General features: G+C 39.5%; 2 protein-coding genes across 3 annotated transcripts; both read right to left on the reverse strand.

The window, feature by feature from the left end:
- Positions 1-334: 334 nt before the first annotated feature.
- On the reverse strand, positions 335-7,440 carry lat (linker for activation of T cells). The gene is made up of 13 exons (XM_035528161.1): positions 7,057-7,440; positions 5,382-5,486; positions 5,212-5,251; positions 4,676-4,710; positions 3,834-3,891; positions 3,699-3,751; positions 3,257-3,283; positions 2,973-3,027; positions 2,627-2,688; positions 2,364-2,423; positions 2,225-2,281; positions 1,493-1,561; positions 335-1,236 (listed from the first exon to the last, which is right to left on the reverse strand). Exons 2-13 carry the CDS (start codon positions 5,482-5,484, stop codon positions 1,217-1,219), a joined length of 639 nt encoding a protein of 212 aa, XP_035384054.1. The 5' UTR covers positions 5,485-5,486; positions 7,057-7,440; the 3' UTR covers positions 335-1,216.
- Positions 7,441-8,378: 938 nt separating this feature from the next.
- Positions 8,379-15,797, reverse strand: spns1 (spinster homolog 1 (Drosophila)). 2 transcript variants are annotated; one of them, XM_026997892.2, is made up of 13 exons: positions 15,535-15,797; positions 14,036-14,251; positions 12,966-13,031; positions 12,675-12,811; positions 12,222-12,373; positions 11,787-11,853; positions 11,499-11,641; positions 11,120-11,272; positions 10,824-11,013; positions 10,262-10,327; positions 9,986-10,084; positions 9,732-9,900; positions 8,379-9,519 (listed from the first exon to the last, which is right to left on the reverse strand). In XM_026997892.2, the coding sequence occupies exons 2-13, from the start codon at positions 14,241-14,243 to the stop codon at positions 9,449-9,451; spliced, it is 1,521 nt and encodes a 506-aa protein (XP_026853693.1). In that variant the 5' UTR covers positions 14,244-14,251; positions 15,535-15,797; the 3' UTR covers positions 8,379-9,448. The 2 variants fall into 2 exon arrangements, with proteins under 2 accessions (XP_026853693.1, XP_026853692.1); XM_026997891.2 differs by having other exon boundaries at positions 14,036-14,254; positions 15,535-15,796.
- Positions 15,798-16,060: the final 263 nt, after the last annotated feature.

Below are 16,060 nucleotides of genomic sequence, written 5' to 3' on the forward strand. Positions count from 1 at the left end.
TATATATATATATATATATATGCATATGCGTATATGCATGCCCAGGGAGGGAGAGTTCCTCTCAACCTAGCGTGCAAGCGCGCATATATATATATATATATATATATATATATATATATAAAAATTACACACCACACACACACAGCGCCACTTACACTTCAAAGACCCATCGTCTCCTTTTACTCCAGAAACAGATTTTCTGTTTTGGTTTTATTCTTATCTGTTGGAAAGACCTTTTTTTTTTGTTGAAGTGGATGGGTCACAGTGTGTGTCTAAAACAGAGGGAATGAGTGAGAGAGAGTGAATGTGACAAAGTGAAACAAAGCACGAGCCGAAAGATTGAGACCTTTTATAAAGATAGATAGTATGATTTCTCCCTTCTTCCTCAAACCCTTAATTATTAAATAATAAAAAATGGACAAAAAAATAAATAAAATTTCAAACTCTCCAAGCTGGTGTTTTGTGTGTCTTCATCTTGACTGTATCTAGTCTTAAAATGTTATTTAGATTAAAGAAGTGTTTATATACCAGTTATAAATCATATAGCATCTAGCAAATCTCTATCAACATTTTGCCCACAGGACCCTTTAGCTATGCTAATTGCCTTTGAACAGCAAGATGGACAAAACTAAATCTGATACAATTTTAACAATGTAATACATAAAAAACAAACAAGCATAACAGGTGCTACCTGATTATATATGTCTGTATGTATATCACTCTTCCTAGTCTTGAATATACAGTAGTAATGACCTCACATGCACCCAATTCTTGAGAGCACACTGCAGAAGAAGGTCGCTGCATATTCAATATTCAAAACAAACGGGTGCAGTGTAAGAAAGGATTATATTGTTTCATATACAACAACCAATGAAAAATAGCTGGTTTCATTGTAATTATGGAATAAAAAGTCAAATATTTTATATGATATAATATAGCCAAAGTCAGAAACAATAAGTGATTTAAAAGGAATATTCTCAGGAATTGTCAGCATATCCTATCAACAGGACTTTGAAGTACAGTAAACTAACAAAACAATTCTTTATAGGACTTATCACAAATGTCCATACTGCATGAGAGCATTTTTTTAAAAAGTATACTAAATACAAAATATCAACTCTGTCAAGTTGATTGTATAGTATGCTTTAAAAAACAATCCTCAATACGATCTTCACGGATGTGATTCAAGCTTCATCTTGACTCCTGTTCGTTTGAATCAGCCTAGATGGATGGTAACTGGAAGAGGATGGGTGGTGATGGATCGGATATATAGAGAGAATGGGGAAACAGAAAGAGCAATACTAATAATACGCAGCATTTCTAATCCATTATGGCTATTACTATATGAATATGTGAGCTTCCCTTTAACAAAGTCCAGTGGCTCTGCACGTTTTATATGATATGCAAATCCATAGGTCTAATAGAGAAAATACAGACTGCTTTTTTTGACTAAAGAAATACTAAGCAACAGCAATTAATCAATTGGTTCTACCTTGTTGTGGGGCGTTCACATAGTCAGAGCTGTCCTGACCATCACTGCTGCAACTCCCAAACGATCCAACTGGAAACACACACTGGTATTACAATTTTTATTTCGTATTTCCATCGTTTTGGCTCTTCTTTCAAATAAAGGATGCATTTTAGGCTTAAAGCAAAACATAAACATAGCATAAGTGAATTAAAACATAACTATACATACATAATACATAAACATCACCAAATCATAAAGCATGTTTTCCATCCAGAGCTGATCATAGTACAGTTAAGCTTGCAAACATTCCCAGCAGTTCATCACTATCTTATGTTTCCATTGTGGACTCTTAATTATAACTTCAAACAATATCCCTGTTGGAGGTAGAAGAAGCATATTGATCTTCTATGTATTCTTTTGTATCATCAGTAAAGTTCATTTTATTCCACAGGTTATTTAAACCATATATTAAGTTAACTGTACACTGCAGGCCATGTGATAGCTTCAGAATTAGATATCAGCAGAAGAAAGGTTTATATGCAGAAGAAGACATTTTTGAGGTATTGGGCAAACATTTCAGATGGATCTGAACCTGCTGGAACCCTTGCATCTACTATTCAGAATGTTAAAAAAAATCCCTCTAAACTAACTAACAGATTGGATGAATGCACAACCTTCAGTATATCTGTCTACAGCCTTAAAGATTATAATTGAACTATGATGGTGGTGAGGAGAAGCCATTCTTTGACTTACTTGGGGTTTGGCTGATGATTTCTTTGTTATCTTTGACATTCATATATTGTTGGCTGTCTGTAAACACATGCATGAGATCACCAGATTAGACTTGACAAGATGTGTCACTGAACTGTTTTACTGTCAGTCTATATCCTACCTGAATCATCATCATCACTAATTGATTTTTCTTCAGGCCGGACATTCTCATAATTTTGCCCTAGAAAATGAGTACAGAAAACACATAATGAACAGCAGAAAGCACTGGAGAGCTCTACTCCTTTTTGAAAACCTTACTTTTTCTCAGAAATGATTTGCTACAGAACTATACTTTTTTTTTCTTGAATCAGCACAAACTAGTAAAACATATGGAGGTACAGCTATGCTCAGCAATACAGTCCTTGGGACTCCTCTCTTGCCCACCTGAATTGGTAGAAGATGCCAGACTAGGCTGGGACACGCGTGTTTCATCGGGTAGCACATCTCTAAAACACAGTAACAGAAAGAAGTGTGCCTAATCAACGACAAGATCATCTAACAGATCAGTTATAATAACAGTAGCATTCAGGAATTAAAATAACACAAATAACTCAGAAGACTATTCATATGAGGGACATATTATGAATAGAAACCTATGACTGCATACTATTTTAATACTTTATTTAAGGTACAGGAGAATGATCAAATTGAGAATCAGTTTTTCAGTTTGAGAGTCCTGGATCAGAGAGAGAGAGAGAGAGAGAGAGGGGAGAGAGAGATGTGTTCTTACAGGTAGTCGTTATTCTTATCACTATCTGGGGGCAGCTCATAGCCATTTCCATCTTCTAAAGACACAACAAAACAAATGATCAGTCTCTACAACCAGTACCACACTCACATCCACACAAACATACAGATCATTATATGACTGCATACTTTTAAAGTAAACCAGATACAAGACATTCATATTTTACACAGTGTTGCTTAAACCATGCTACTCTTGTCTTAAAGCAAAGCAGCAATGAGCAAATTTATATATGTATATATTTCTATTATTTATTTATTTTTGCTCACCTTCATTGACATAATCACTCTGACTTCCTGGTTTGAAAAAAACAACAACAACAAAAGGCATCAGATTATCTAAATATTAAAATCCAAAATAAAAGTTATATAATAAAGTTTTGTAGTAGTATACTAAAAGATTTGCTCAGAAGAAATCATTTCAATGGGCACACAGGTGCTTTATTTGTCTTAGTTTACTCTTTCACCCTATGAGCCCTTTAATTCAGAATTTGTGCCTTTATCTCAAGGGTTTTGTGCTAGGTTTGAGCTCTGCCCAAATTATGACTACGTCACCACTCTGTAGTCCATGGCTAAGCTTCCTGTTTAACTGAGAACTGCGGAAATAAAACCACCCTTTATTTCCACCATGGGGGAATAAAGGTGTTGAATAAATGTGTGAAATGTCCAGAAGCCGTGCATTGTGAAGCAGTAATGACAGCAGGTACCTCACCATCAGGGGAAGGACAGGGAGAGCGACGATTTGAGCCATGCACTGATGGGGAACTGAAAGGACAGGGGGCATAAGAGGATTAGGTCCCATTACATAAAAGCGTGTTTGTGTTTGTGTGCACTAATCAATACTCACGTGATAAAGTGAGGTTGATCCACTGGAGATAAGGTATTGGAACATGCATTATCTGTAACTATGGAAGAGATGGAGAAAGTTAAATAATAGCTACTACAAGAATGATTACCATCATGGGGGGGGGGGGGGGGGGGGGGGGGAATGGCATTTTAGGGCCACTGTTAGAAAATTCAAAATATTAGATTTCGAGAATAAATTCGTAATAAACCAGGAAGGTATAAGAACATGAAACTTCCATCAGATTAGACCAAAGCCAAGTCAAGACTGTCCTGTCCTATCCACTGTCCTGTAGGGTTAACCATTTCCTATCCCAACACACATTCCAGCTCATGGAGAGATTCACATTTAGCTAATGAGCTGAAGCAGGAGTGCCTGGAAATACAGGCCAGTTGGTGCTCAGAGCTGAGGTCACTTCCAAAATTAAAGTAAAATAAGCAACATGCCTGTAATTAAATGCATTCGAGACCTGACAAAATAAACAAGGGAAGGCAAGGGAAGGGCTAGACACAAGCATTACGTACACAAAATAAATTTTATGCTAAATTTCAAGGCAAAAATAAAGGTAGGCTAATTGAGAATAAGACCGTGGCAGTTCATGGGTGGGAACTAAGATGCTCCTTTTCAGCCTTCACTACAAATATTGACTTTGGTCTTGTAATTTTACGATTAAAATCTCGAAATATTATGACTTTATTTTCGAAACATTATGACTTTAATAGTGGCCCTAAAATGCCGTTGTACCAGCTTGTCCTAGTTATTAAAAAAACTGAAATATTTATGCAGACAAGCATGAAAAAAATGGGTGAGCCTTTTTTTTTTTATTGAATAAATGTTGTGTTTACATGGGCGAATTACTGTGAACGTTGTTCCATGGTTCCTGTAAGATCAGAGATAGAGATTCTGAGAATCTGAACCAACAATGACATTTCAGCACATATGCACACAGACGAGTACACGCCAAGCGGTGTTATGAAGTACAGTAAACTGAGGGGAAAATCAACTTCATAGTCAATAATCCAAAGAGGTTTATGTAGATAAATATATAAATTATCCAAAGTCATTTGGAATTATTTGTGTAAGCAGTGATAGAAGCTGAATATTATATTAACCTTAGCATAAGAGAGCAAACACGTGCAGTTTATGAGAAACGTGTTGACAATGGTCCTCCATCAAGAGTGCCAGAAACTGACCACTGAAGACCGCATCCAAAGTACTCATGGCAATGGATAGATTATGTATAACTGTACAACTATAAAGCTAAGCGATCAGGTGCAAGGTGTGTGTTTCTAATAAAGTTATACGCAGCTAGATATATAAGTAGGCTCAGCAAAAGCAGAAGCATTACAGGAAAGGTAAATTTGTATAAATCATGACTTACATTTGATTAGGGTGTGGATTGTAGGGCTGTGTTATTTTCTCTAAAGGAAAATTTCAAAAGAAGGAGGGGGGGGGGGGTCCATCATTACACAGTGGATTACAGTAATGAAAGAGCCAAGCATACTGTGTCCATAAGTGACGGGTCAGTTTAGACCACATTCTTCATCTTACTTTGTTGGCTGTTTCCTTTGCAGTATAGACACAGACTTGTGAGGATGATCACTGACAGAACCAGTAGACCACCCACCACCGTGCATACTGTAGTAGAATCCATACCTGAGAAGTTTGGGACATCAAGTTTGGAATAAGTTAGGTTTCAAATGGAATAAAAAGTTATTTTTACTATATCATTTTGACTCCTGACATGGCTGAGAAAAAAATCCTGTGTAAATGCTTATCAGCATTGCAGACTTTAACTGACTGAACACAGTATGTGTTCAGTTGTTTATGGAAATGTATCACTCCACACTCTCGCTGCACCATTGTTAACTAACAAAGGGGACACCTTTGCAGTAGTTCTACAGGTAATAACCATTACTTTCAGAATGTACTGAATATATATAAGAAAAGTATATATATTGCACAAATAGGCAATATTTGCTTTTGTTTTTAGTTAAAGTTTAGGGATAGTTTTACTTTTAATACAATTTCCTAGCCTATTGTGTGTGTGCGTGTATATTTTATTTCTATCATGTTTGTTTTAGTATGTTAGATCAGCTGGGCTATTTGTGCCTAATGCATTTATAATGCATTTTGAAGTTGAATGTAAAATCTTTTTATTACACCCCAAGTCACAAATACTAAGACAATTACTGTCAGTCAGTGTAAGAATGGAAATGAAATGAAATGCTAAAATGTAACTAATTTCAAATTGTATTCTATATTATTTAAGGTGTCTTTGAAAGGCAGATGGTTTAAATGACACTTTAATGCACACTCAATTTGATTTATTTAATTTGGCTTCGGCAGTGTTTCATAAAACCTCAACCTGTACTCATACTGTCTCGTGCTGTGTTTGTGTGTGGTTGCATTTAGTGCCAGGAAACGGATTTCCTGTATTTTGCAGTTAGATTAGAAGGGGAGAAAAGAGGCACATTATGAGAGTATGAGCTAAGCCTCCCCTCACACCTACAGGTGCAGAGCCTTTCAACACTTCCAGGCTCCAAATGCAGGACCCCTAGTACAACCATTTTGTGCCAATGCAGTGTGAGTCTGCCTGTGTGTTTGAAATGCCAGAGGGGCCATCAATATGGAAAACCCAGGCTGATTTAACATAGACAATTTACGTTTCAGTAGTGAAACCATAGAATAGAATAAAAATACATGATAAAACGTGACCTGCATTAGACACTGGAGAGTAACACAATTCTAATTAGGGGCAAAGGAAGATAAGAAAGCAGTCAAGTAAAAATATGACGTTTCCTTAACAGACTAGTAGTTTCCTTCATAGACCAATGTGGTTTACAGTTCTGAGCACTTGACCACTTAATTTTCAAGAGACCTGGACCTGAAAAAAAACAAAACAAAACAAAACCTGGACCTGCCACAACAGCTGAAATAAGGATGATTATGGTAAGTTGGAGACTGAGGAAGGTCGATGAAATAAGCATGGGGGAGGCTGAGATGGGGAATGAGGTAGATGGTGGTGCACTAGAGTATAGAAAGCCTGAGATCAGGAGACAACTAATAAGCTGATCTAGCCACAACTTTAATGCCACACAGTAATGCAATGTTAATGTTTTATCCATGACACTGAACAACTAAGCAAAATATACTTCTAGTAGGTGGATCTCAGTGAAACGCTACACAGTGGCACTTGAATACAATGTAAATCAATAAGGCTTACCTGCACAGTAGCACCTATTGCAGGGATCCTGAACCAAACTGGAGACCAGTCCACACACATACACGTTACTGGACAAAATTCACCGCTGGTTCACACCCCAGATTTCGTCATATTGGCTTACTGACACAACTTGTCCCTCGTCTTCGCTGTAGACTAGGTAGCCTTCTATGCTGGCTCACTCAGACCTTCAATCACAATAGGCCACTCAAACTGTTAAATTCTATGAGAGCAAAAGCTAAGCGCTTAGCTCAGTGCTTCAGCACGAGTGTACTAAAGCCTAGAGTATTTTTTATCTTTCCTGTGTCTGCACCCTCTTTCGCTCTCTCCCCTCATAGGTTCATTCTAAATGTCATTTTATCCTTCCCCTTCAGTCTCTGAGCACATCTCAGTTAGTTTCTGCCTTTTCCATCTGATCTGCCCCGTTCCTGTGGAGTTCTTTTTCTTACTCTCTTTTCTCCCTTGTATCTTGCATCTCTCCTTCACAGAGGCAATCATTACTTATACAAGCCCTTTAAATTTTCTAATTTGTCAATCTTTGGACAATGGGACAATCCAACATTAAGTATTTACAACATACAGCAATACACACACTTTCTGATGCATCTGAAGCTAAGAAAGAATTAAGATCAAACTTTTATCTAGGTGAAGGTGGGACAACATAAAAGCTCTTAATACCAATAGTTATGTATATTTGCGTCTGAAGAATCACACGATCTCATTATTTGTTCTCTCTTTAATCATCAGTACTTTGATTTTGATTCAATTTGGATTCCCTGGGACAAGTAACCAAGTCCTGTGGAATAGAAAATCACAGAATGGTTCACTCTGCCAGAAACCAGTCAGTTCTACTGGAAGATGGGGAGGAATAGGGAAAAAAAATATGAATTACATCCTCAACAAACTAAAAATAACTAATAAGCATTTCTAAACAGGCAGGCCCTGCGACGTTCACAATACTGCTGTTAATGTTTAGTCATAAACTTTGATCTCTCCACCCACTCATGCCATTTACTTGCATACATGCACTTCTCACACTTGCAAAGAAGCAGTTGCCCAAATCACCTGCCCTACACCACTAGTTTGGAACGGTTGAGTTTTCTGGCATTTGCAAGATTAATTTGCAATGCAGTGAGAAACATACTAAACCTAAGGCTCCCACCTACAAACAGGAAACCACAGCAACTGAAGACATCACATCACATCACTCTCCCTATTAGATTGAGAGATTAAAGGGGGGGGGGGGTACATGGGGAAAAAAAAACTAGGGTGAGGTGATGGCAGTCAAGGACAGAGGAAAAATTGGGATGATAAATCAATCAGTATAAGACTGTAAAGCCAAGAATTTTAATAATCATACAGTATTTGTTCATTAAAGGAAAATACATCAGTAGCTGAGTTGCAGTCTTAACCAAGACAACTGCTCTGAGAATCCAGTTGAACCAGAAAAGACCAAGTACACGCATGATCCAAAACTTGTTTAATGTATAGAAAAAGGTTAATGACCAGTCTTTTTTCAAATTTTAATTGATCCCAAAATCTCTTCATAAAAAAACAAACAGGAATGAATTTTTTCAGAGGCACAATATAAAGATCAAAAAGTAGTGTGTTAATTGTTAACCGATTCTACTAAATATTTCCTATTACGACTGCAGCACTAGCTTTAATAAGCAGTATATTAAAATGTAGCAGCTAGTGTTTGCTTTCTGTGCACTTTACTATCTTAAATGTCTTTAGTCAAATTACCCAAGTGACTTGAACTGAAGTAGCATATGAGTGTAATACCACAGTGTACATGAAGGTACTTTGTGAAGAGGGCTGAGCACGTAATTATTCAGAGCTAAAAGCATAACTGCTTCACATAGCTTTTCACAAAAATGTCGGGTACGGTTCTCTATTGATGTTTCAGTGAGCATAGTCAAATGTGACTAGCCGAGTTTAAATTTAACCCACATCCCAAAGCTTTATATTCAACATATTGATAAATTAAAATCATTTTCTCGTGGCTTAGCATTTAAAGCACTAAATGTGCTAGTCAAATCAGAAAAAAATCTCTTTAAAAAAAATGTTTGGTTACACAGCTTTTCAGATGCTCACATCTGCATACATTTCTCCACAAGCCTATAGCCTTCAGCTAACCCTAGGCAGGAACCTGGATTCCTCTCAGCAGGCTGCTGAACAATCTAAAGTATGCCTGGAACAGCAAGTCAAAGTGCCACTTCAATCTTCCTGTTAGTAAAACGTAAAGATTACAAGCATAATAAATAATAGAAATCCCTGAAGGGGAGTCAGTCCAGTCAGTACACTACTCCACAGCTGGCTTTAAGATAAACAATGTCCATCTGCTTCAGCCAATGAGGTTGGTATTCCCTAAACTGAGAACCTCTCATTCTCCTCAAATTAAAACACTCGACACTGGCACCTTGGTGGACCTTCCTCTCTTGGGGACAATGATCGGTGCATCATCTAGGAGAGACAGACATTACTTTTGAGACTAAACATAGGGAAAGTGCAGTTCATTTTCTAGTAAAAGAGCGATGTTGGATAACTTTACTTGCTTAAAGAGTTTCTCAGTAGTGATGGTGATGATGGATAAGTACAATCAGTGATTCCGAGTAGGGGCACATTCCAACAGAAGCATAAACAATTTGTTGCGTTCTAAGCCATATTATGCTCACCTGAGGGAACATAGTTCTCTGCAAGGTGTCGATCTTTTTCAATGAAGAGGGCTGTAGTCAGGAAAAATGCGCCACCCCCCACAGCCACAAAGGAGCAGAGCAGGAGTGAGAGCTGCAGAGAGCGGAACTGCCACATGTAGGAATCTACCTGCTTTAGGAAGTCTGACACCTGACACACACACACACTTACTTAGTAATAGGCTGTTCTCTCTGGTGATTGCTTGTACATACGTTTACATGCGTCCGTCACATACCACTCCTATGAGATAGGGACTTCCCGCATCTCCCAGCAGGTGTGAGAGTACAATCTGGAATGCCTCAGCAGTGGAGCGCCTTGTGGGGACCACAACATACTGAGAGAGAGAGAGAGAGAGAGAGAGAGAGAGAGCGAGCAAGCGAGCGAGCATGAGGAGAGAGGGTGGGAGAGAGAGGATTAAGGAAAGGGAGAAGACGATAGAAGGCCAGCCAGACAGACTGGTAAATGTTTGCCTGCCATCCTGTCAATGTTTAGTGAGAAGGAGGAAACTCACCAGCAGGATGTCAGCCACAATGGCCCAGTTCATTGAGAGGAATGTCTCACCAAAAAAGATGAAGAACTGATGCAAACAAGCAGCACACATAAAAGGTCATGAGCTCACCCTGAACCACCATACTGAACAAGGCAAGAGTGCAGCTGATAGTGCTGTGCTCAGCATTTAAACTGGGACAAAACACGTGCGTGCACGCATGCACACACCGCTTGTCTTAACAGTCTCTGTACTTAAATACAGTACCTTCATCTGAAGGAAAATAAGGAATGACATCAGTGCAAAAAAAAGAATGATGATAAGGATTAATTAAAGGAAGAGAATGAAGTGTGTGCAAGATAGTGTGAAAGATGAGCATGTGAGAAAAAAGGAAAATGAAAAACTGGATGACATTGTGGGTGTGTGGTAATGGCTTGTACACTCATGTCGCTATAGTGCTGACTGTGTGTGATAGTTTAAGGTAGACTCACTGGTTGCTACAGTGCTGGTCTCTGCGAAACCTGTAGGCGAGTGTGTGTGTGTGTGTGTGTGTGTGTGTGTATGGGGTAGTGTAAGACAGACTCACATAGGTTGCTATGGTGCTGGCCTGGGCAAATACAATGGAGAGGTAGAGGAAAGGGGCAGCCAGCAGGAGGCCAGCAGCACACACCAGCGGGTCAGCGCGGGGCGTCCTTGTCCTCAGCCACCGGCTCACAGCCACACCCGTCGCCACACCCAACACTCCCGTCACACACGTGATGACGCCGAAGTACAGGCTGGAGGGGTGATGGTGCACAGCAGCTGTAGCCATAGTGCATGAGCTGCATAGTAGTGAGCTGCTAATGCTATGAGGCAAAGCGTGAGTGTGTGCGTGCGTTTTACCTGTCCGAGGTGTCGCAGGGCTCCTGGACACAGGGCTGCTTCTCCCCAGTGAAGACTGCAGCTCTGAAAAGGAATGCAGGAGCCCATAGAGCCAGAGAGCCTGTGACGAAGGCTACGGCTGTGAAGCCGAACGTGGACAGAACAAAACTTTTACTGAAACAAAGAGAGAAGGGGAGAGTGAGCAGGAGACGGGGGAAGGCGTAGAAAGAGAGGGTATCAAATAAGTACGATACAAAATTAACTTCTCTGAAGTCTACCAGCTTATCAATGCAAACTATATTATAACCAGCTAATATCTACGTCAAACTTGGCAGCGGACAAAGTCACAGAGTATCAAGGAAAGAAATGTGCAATCCGTCAACTGCCAGATACCACTCACTTCCTACAGAGGGCCTTCATGTCAGTAAACCAGCTGGTCCTTTGCAGTGCGTGCTCAGGTCGGGCCTCCACAGCCCCCCGCTTGGGCTCCTTCACCACAAACACCAGCAGGAGCACAGCCAAGAGCCCCAGCACAGGGGTCACCTGGGAGACCGAGGGAAGGGCAGAGAGAGAGAGAGAGAATAAAAAGGAGAGACATGTGTGAAACTGAAACTGGCTAGTTTAGGCATCATAAAGTGTAAGAAGATGCCAGTGCTGCAAGCTGCAACAAGAGCAGATGCAGACCTACCCGCAGAGACCAGTGCCAGTCCTTAGCCCTGTAGTCCACTGTGGATCCCACTATATAGCCTAGACCACTGACATGTGCACATAAACAGACAGAAAAACGGATTAATGTAAACTACCATATGGTAAAGTAATTTTGAAGATCTGCTAAGACATGAGAAGATAAGAAAAATAGTTTGAGAATTATTTTAAGGAGTTTAAATTTTATGTAAACAGCCATTAATGTGATATGCCCACTGATTACACTGCATGAAAATGTACAGCTTTTAACTAGGGCCCCGTCAATATCAGCCGGTTGTTTAATTCAGAACTCAGTAAGAAAGGTGCAAGCGACTTTGTGTACTTGGCTGGTCTGATATTCTGCAGCTTTACAGTTTCAAGCAGACATGCCTGAAAGCCTTAGTAATGCAGGTCTGCCCGCACCTGTATGCTCTCTCACCTGCCAACAGGGATGGCAAAATAGAAGACAGAGAGCATGGTGGTCCTCTTCTCCTTGATGAAGAGATCAGCAATAATGGTGGGAGCAATGGTAGAATAGCTGGCCTCGCCCACACCCACCAGCCCCCGTGTTAACAGTAATGCCCAGAAATACTGAAGAGGGAAGCAGGAGGGTGGGAGGGAGCAGAGGAGGAAAACAGAGAGAGAGGGAATCAAGGAAAGAGGGAGAAAGGGGGAAGAGCGAGAGGGGTATAAACACTGCGGTGACACTTTATGCATCCAAACGTATTAGAATTAAACCAATAACACAAAATATTTTTGCTCAGGATAAAATTTTTATTTGTAAAAAAAAAAAAAAAAAAAAAAAAAAAAAAAGATCTAAAAATACTTTACTTCAGTATGTCAAAAGGAAGAAAAGGACTGTTCATTGGATAGGTTTCAATGTGCTACTCACATCTTTAGCAATGAAGGAACTTGCTAGTGTCACCACTGACCAGAAGCCAATGCCCACACACATGATCATCTTCCTATTGTACCTGTCTCCCAGGTAACCAAAGACAGGAGCCAGGAACATATAGCTACAAATAAAGACTGGAAGACAAGGGTGTGTTCGTTTTGAAAAGGTGTGAAGGACAGTTACACATAGTCTTGCTTTTCATTTCAAACTATTGAACTAACATTTTCCAGAATTTAAAAAACAATGGAACATGTATGGTTCATAAATAATCAGAGGCATGTGTCTCACCTGTCTGAAGAAGCCCAGATTTTCCATCACTGATGAGGAAAAAATGCTCAATGTCAGGAAGCACGCCTGCAGAAGAACACAGCCAGAGGCTAGTTTACATTCATATGTGCACTGTCATCTTGTAGAGAACTTATGAGACCTACCTGAACGAAGGGGTGTTTGGAATCCAACTTAGGCCAAAGGGGCTTTACAGTGCCACTTCAGTATGCGATATGGGTAATGTAGGGCTTCAGGTATCTGGATGACTATAGTCACTGTTCATTTAAAAATGACGTGTGGATCACAGCCATGCCAGCTGAATGACTGGGATCCATGCACTTGAAGAATCAATATGACTGGTCGTGGGTTATGCATAAGAGACAGGTCCATGTCTGATTACCCACAGTAACACCGAATGCCCATAGGTTTCCTGGCAAAGGTCTAGATATGAAGGACATGTCGCTTTTACTCCCACCACTTACACCTCTTTTTTCCATTCTGTAGCTTATGCAAATCCAATTCTTAAATCACACAAGTCTGCAGCAGAACTAGCACCATATTCACACATTTCTGCAGAAACCAAGAGGCATGAAACCTTGACATGCTGCATCACAGGACTGGAATTAATGCTGTCATTTGTGGTGAATGTAACCAATGGATTCATGTCATCTCAAATTGAAATTATACATGGTCTAGATGTTCTTGCTGTCTAATTATTGAACTTCTCTTAATTGCTAAACAAAGAACACAGAAGCTTAAATTGCTAATATGTTGTATGGTGCAGCAAGGTAAATTAAGCACAAGATATGTACATGTGTTTGGGGGGGGGGGGGGAAGATATTCTCATGTATAAAAGGGGTTGCTGCAGAAAATGTTTGGGAATCACTGAATTAAACAATTGTAACAACAAAATGTAATTTGTGCATCCAAATAAATCCATAGTGCTTTGTACTTGTTTTCATTTATCTCAACATTATAAAATCACACAAAGTTTGCTCTTATTTTACTCAAATGAATATCCATATATTCTAAATTTAATATGCATAATACTGACTTCAAAATGGACTACTTCCATGTACAATGCTTGTTACCTGCTACGGTGAATCTGTCCATGTAGTTAAGTAAGTTGATGTAGCAGAGGACTACCACAGTGAGCAGTGCTCTCTTATTGGACACTCCGCTGGCTGAATCCTCCTCCTGATGATGTAAAGGTCCATCTCTTTTTTTTGCTGACCCTTCCCCCTCATTGTCATCAGAGAAGAAGGGTGTGGTGTCAGAGGTGGGATCTACAAGTGACATCACTGCTGCTGCTTTGGGAAAAAAAATAGCAGAGATTGAAATACAGCAGAACATCAATATATAAGAAGATATGAACAACTTCAGTACCTAAAGGGGTGCAAGCAAAATGTATAAAAGGAAAATTTGGCACACTTCATAAGAACAAACCAGTCAAAATGACATTTACAAGCTAATAACAGTTAGAAGTGTCTTGCTGTCAGTTTCTATTTGGTATGTGTGATTCAATACAAGTTTCCTTTACAGCGTTGGGTTTGAATATGAAGTGTGTGTGTGTGTGTGTGTGTTTCAGATATCAGGACATGCAGGTAAAAGCACCAAGGCTAAAATGGGTTGTAGTCTATTGCTAGAGAAGTGTCTAAGAAGACTTCAATAGAAGTATGTAATTAATTCATTCAGTGGTGACATTCATATATACACTTGTACAAAAGCAAATAAGGACACAAAAATTATAATGTTACATATTATATTATGTTACATGTGTCAATATTTTTGAGAACTGAATGAAAATGTTTGTAGTGCCCACAGAGTTTATGTAACTAATATAAATAATGGTATGATCATGTACTAGTAAATATTTCACAAGTAAAGCTATTTGATTTGATGGTACATGCATGTTTGTGCACAGATCTTGACCGACAAATAATGAACTGTTAATAATAAAAAAAGAGAGCACAGGATAAACGTTTGAGCTTCATAGGCAGTGTATATCACAGAGTAATTATAGGGTTCCGTTGTTAGAGGTTAGATACCCTCGTAAGATCAAATGCTGAAGAGTTGTGTTTATTTCTGCTGACGGGGCCTGGTTCATATCCTCAGCTTTGACCAACAGCCGTGAAAGGGGGGTAAAGTATTGCACCAACACCGCAAACATTTGACATTCAAATGATTAAGACAACAAAAACTTAAGACTTTGAAAAAAAAAATATTTGAACAGCTTTTCCAGTGTGTAAGGTGCACGCTGCTAACGAATAAAATCAATACTTTGTTAAAACATGTTTGAATTATGTTGAACCACACATGGACAACACTACGTCTCGCTCCAATCTAGACCCTAAATACTATAACCTACCTAGCTTAGTTAAGCTATTTTAGCTAGCGCCGAACAGCGGTATTAGATTGAGCTCCTTGCCAGCAAAACAAGCCATTAATATCAAACAGGAACGGATTCTTAAGGCGGTTACTCAGCAGAAACCGTCTTAACAGTTGACTCCGGGTTAGCTGAAAAAGCATCTAATTAAATGAGCATTAAGCTGTGATGAAGGATTGACGGCAGCTGAATACTTTTGTTTACCTGTAGTTGCGGGGTGAAGGCAACAGCGAAGATTGTTGATGCGTTCTCACAGTTCACTAAACCGAGCCGACTATTGCTATTTATGTTAACGCTTCAAATGTTAGCCTAACCGACGTGTGAACATTTTGAAATAAGACAGTAGCTGCTTTCAAAATTTCCAGTCTCTCGTCAATTGGTCTTAAACCTCATTAAGTAGCGCCATGTTGATTTTCCGTTCCTGTTTCACGTGACCACAGCCCCTGAGGCCTAACCTTTAATAGCTAAGGCAGCATGACCACCACGTGAAGGCCGTCATGACGTCGGTAACACCAACAAGCTGCACAAACATGATGCAGTAGACCATGATGTAAGGGAAGGTACAACGACGCAACAGCCGATATGAAAACGTCGCTAGCTGTCGGTCCTCAAACTTCCTCGAATATGCATTTAAGACTAGTCGTGGACTAAACTGCAGTGCCAGTGATGAATCCTTTTTGTCTAGGGTTAGGCTTAATCTAGGTATGGGAAACTGGAATATAATAAAGCT

The sequence above is a fragment of the Electrophorus electricus genome, chromosome 1 (genome assembly GCF_013358815.1).
Source record: "Electrophorus electricus isolate fEleEle1 chromosome 1, fEleEle1.pri, whole genome shotgun sequence".
NCBI lineage: Eukaryota > Metazoa > Chordata > Actinopteri > Gymnotiformes > Gymnotidae > Electrophorus > Electrophorus electricus.

Bases quoted from the DNA above. Each gene is read 5' to 3' on its own strand.
- lat (XM_035528161.1), bottom strand. From the start codon at position 5,484: ATGGATTCTACTACAGTATGCACGGTGGTGGGTGGTCTACTGGTTCTG. The intron at 5,252-5,381 runs GTAAGATGAAGA...ATTTTCCTTTAG, and splicing joins CAAAGGAAACAGCCAACAAA to AGAAAATAACACAGCCCTAC. The intron at 3,752-3,833 runs GTGAGTATTGAT...CTGTCCTTTCAG, and splicing joins GATCAACCTCACTTTATCAC to TTCCCCATCAGTGCATGGCT.
- spns1 (XM_026997892.2), bottom strand. From the start codon at position 14,243: ATGTCACTTGTAGATCCCACCTCTGACACCACACCCTTCTTCTCTGAT. The intron at 12,812-12,965 runs GTGAGACACATG...CTTGTCTTCCAG, and splicing joins ATCTGGGCTTCTTCAGACAG to TCTTTATTTGTAGCTATATG. The intron at 11,273-11,498 runs GTGAGTGGTATC...TCTTTGTTTCAG, and splicing joins ATGAAGGCCCTCTGTAGGAA to TAAAAGTTTTGTTCTGTCCA.